Source organism: Lissotriton helveticus, chromosome 6 (genome assembly GCF_964261635.1).
Source record: "Lissotriton helveticus chromosome 6, aLisHel1.1, whole genome shotgun sequence".
Classification (NCBI taxonomy): domain Eukaryota; kingdom Metazoa; phylum Chordata; class Amphibia; order Caudata; family Salamandridae; genus Lissotriton; species Lissotriton helveticus.
Genome location: NC_136067.1, coordinates 822635368 through 822636622, shown reverse-complemented (window position 1 = coordinate 822636622; position 1255 = coordinate 822635368). Strand labels below are relative to the sequence as shown.

General features: G+C 40.8%; 1 protein-coding gene across 1 annotated transcript; it reads right to left on the bottom strand.

Moving 5' to 3' along the window:
• Nucleotides 1-411: 411 nt before the first annotated feature.
• On the bottom strand, nt 412-969 carry LOC144761549 (ras-related protein Rab-1A-like). Its single transcript, XM_078646860.1, has 2 exons — nt 769-969; nt 412-549 (listed from the first exon to the last, which is right to left on the bottom strand). Exons 1-2 carry the CDS (start codon nt 967-969, stop codon nt 412-414), a joined length of 339 nt encoding a protein of 112 aa, XP_078502986.1.
• Between the last annotated feature and the right edge of the window lie 286 nt (nt 970-1255).

The window sequence follows — 1255 nt, the reverse complement described above, 5'->3', positions numbered from 1 at the left end:
ATCGTTCTTCTGACATTTTATGGTTTAACTGGAGTTTATTTGCGAAGAAATATGTAGTCAAGGTGGTGCTCTCAGTTTAGGGGGGCTTAAGTGTGTTATGATTGGTGGACTGCAGTAGGGGGCGTGGTAGGAGAGCATTCATAGTTTTTTATATTTATTTTCTAACATTTTGATTGGCTGCTGTTTGAAGCTAGTAAAGAGATAGAAGCACAATCTTGCCTCTGTGTCCTTAATAGAATCTAGACTACTTATTAAGAATGCTAGAATATGTTTCATTCAGGAAATTTAGTTTTGTTACTTAGGATTAGATTTCAAACTCACTGGTGTAATGACACAGTGAGGAGGCAAGTTTCAGCAGCACCCTCGCCTGGACTGCTTGACCAGAGTGGTTTGAATTATGACATTGGAATTTTACTCCCCACCAGATGTTCCTCCAGAGCCCATTTGCTTTTTAATCTCAGGTGCCCTTGTCATGAAAGCCTCATTGACATTCATTGCTTTTTTTGCACTGGTTTCCAAAAATGGAATCCCAAGGGAGTCTGTGAATTCCTTTGTTGTTGTGTAATCTACCATTTTCTTTGTGGTCAAATCAAGTTTATTACCTACCAATAACTTGTTAACGTTTTCACTGGCATAACAATCTATTTCTTGCAGCTACCGTTTTACATTATTGAAAGCCTCCTGGTCTGTCACACCATGCAGTACTATGATACCACGGGCTCCTCTGTAATAACTGGAAGTGATGGTTCTGAATCTCTTCTGACCTGCTCTGTACCATATTTGAAGTTTAATTTCTTTTCCATATAACTCAATAGTTCTGATTTTAGAATCAATGCCAATTGTGCTGATGTACCTTTCTGTGTAAGTGTCATCTGAAATTCTAAGCAGAAGGCAGAACTTTCCAATCACAGAGTCCCTAATGAGCAGGAATTTGAATACATAATCATATTCAGGATTCATGCTGGACATGTCCAAGTCTGCACAGTTCTGACACTGTCTGAGGCTGGGGCAGGGCAGCTTTACACTCGCTTCCTCGCCCACCCAAAGGAGTAAAAAGAACACCAATGTCCCGCTCCTCTCAAAAGCCTAGTTCGATAGTATTCATGTTATCGATCTCAGAAGCATTAAAGGCTGAGTGGACCTGCTGAGATTCACACCTAGGGTCATGAGTTTAAACATGAGTTACTGGTGAAGATGCATTAGTCCACTGAACCACCCAACTCCGCCATCAGAAACAGCTTCTCCTGTAAAGAGG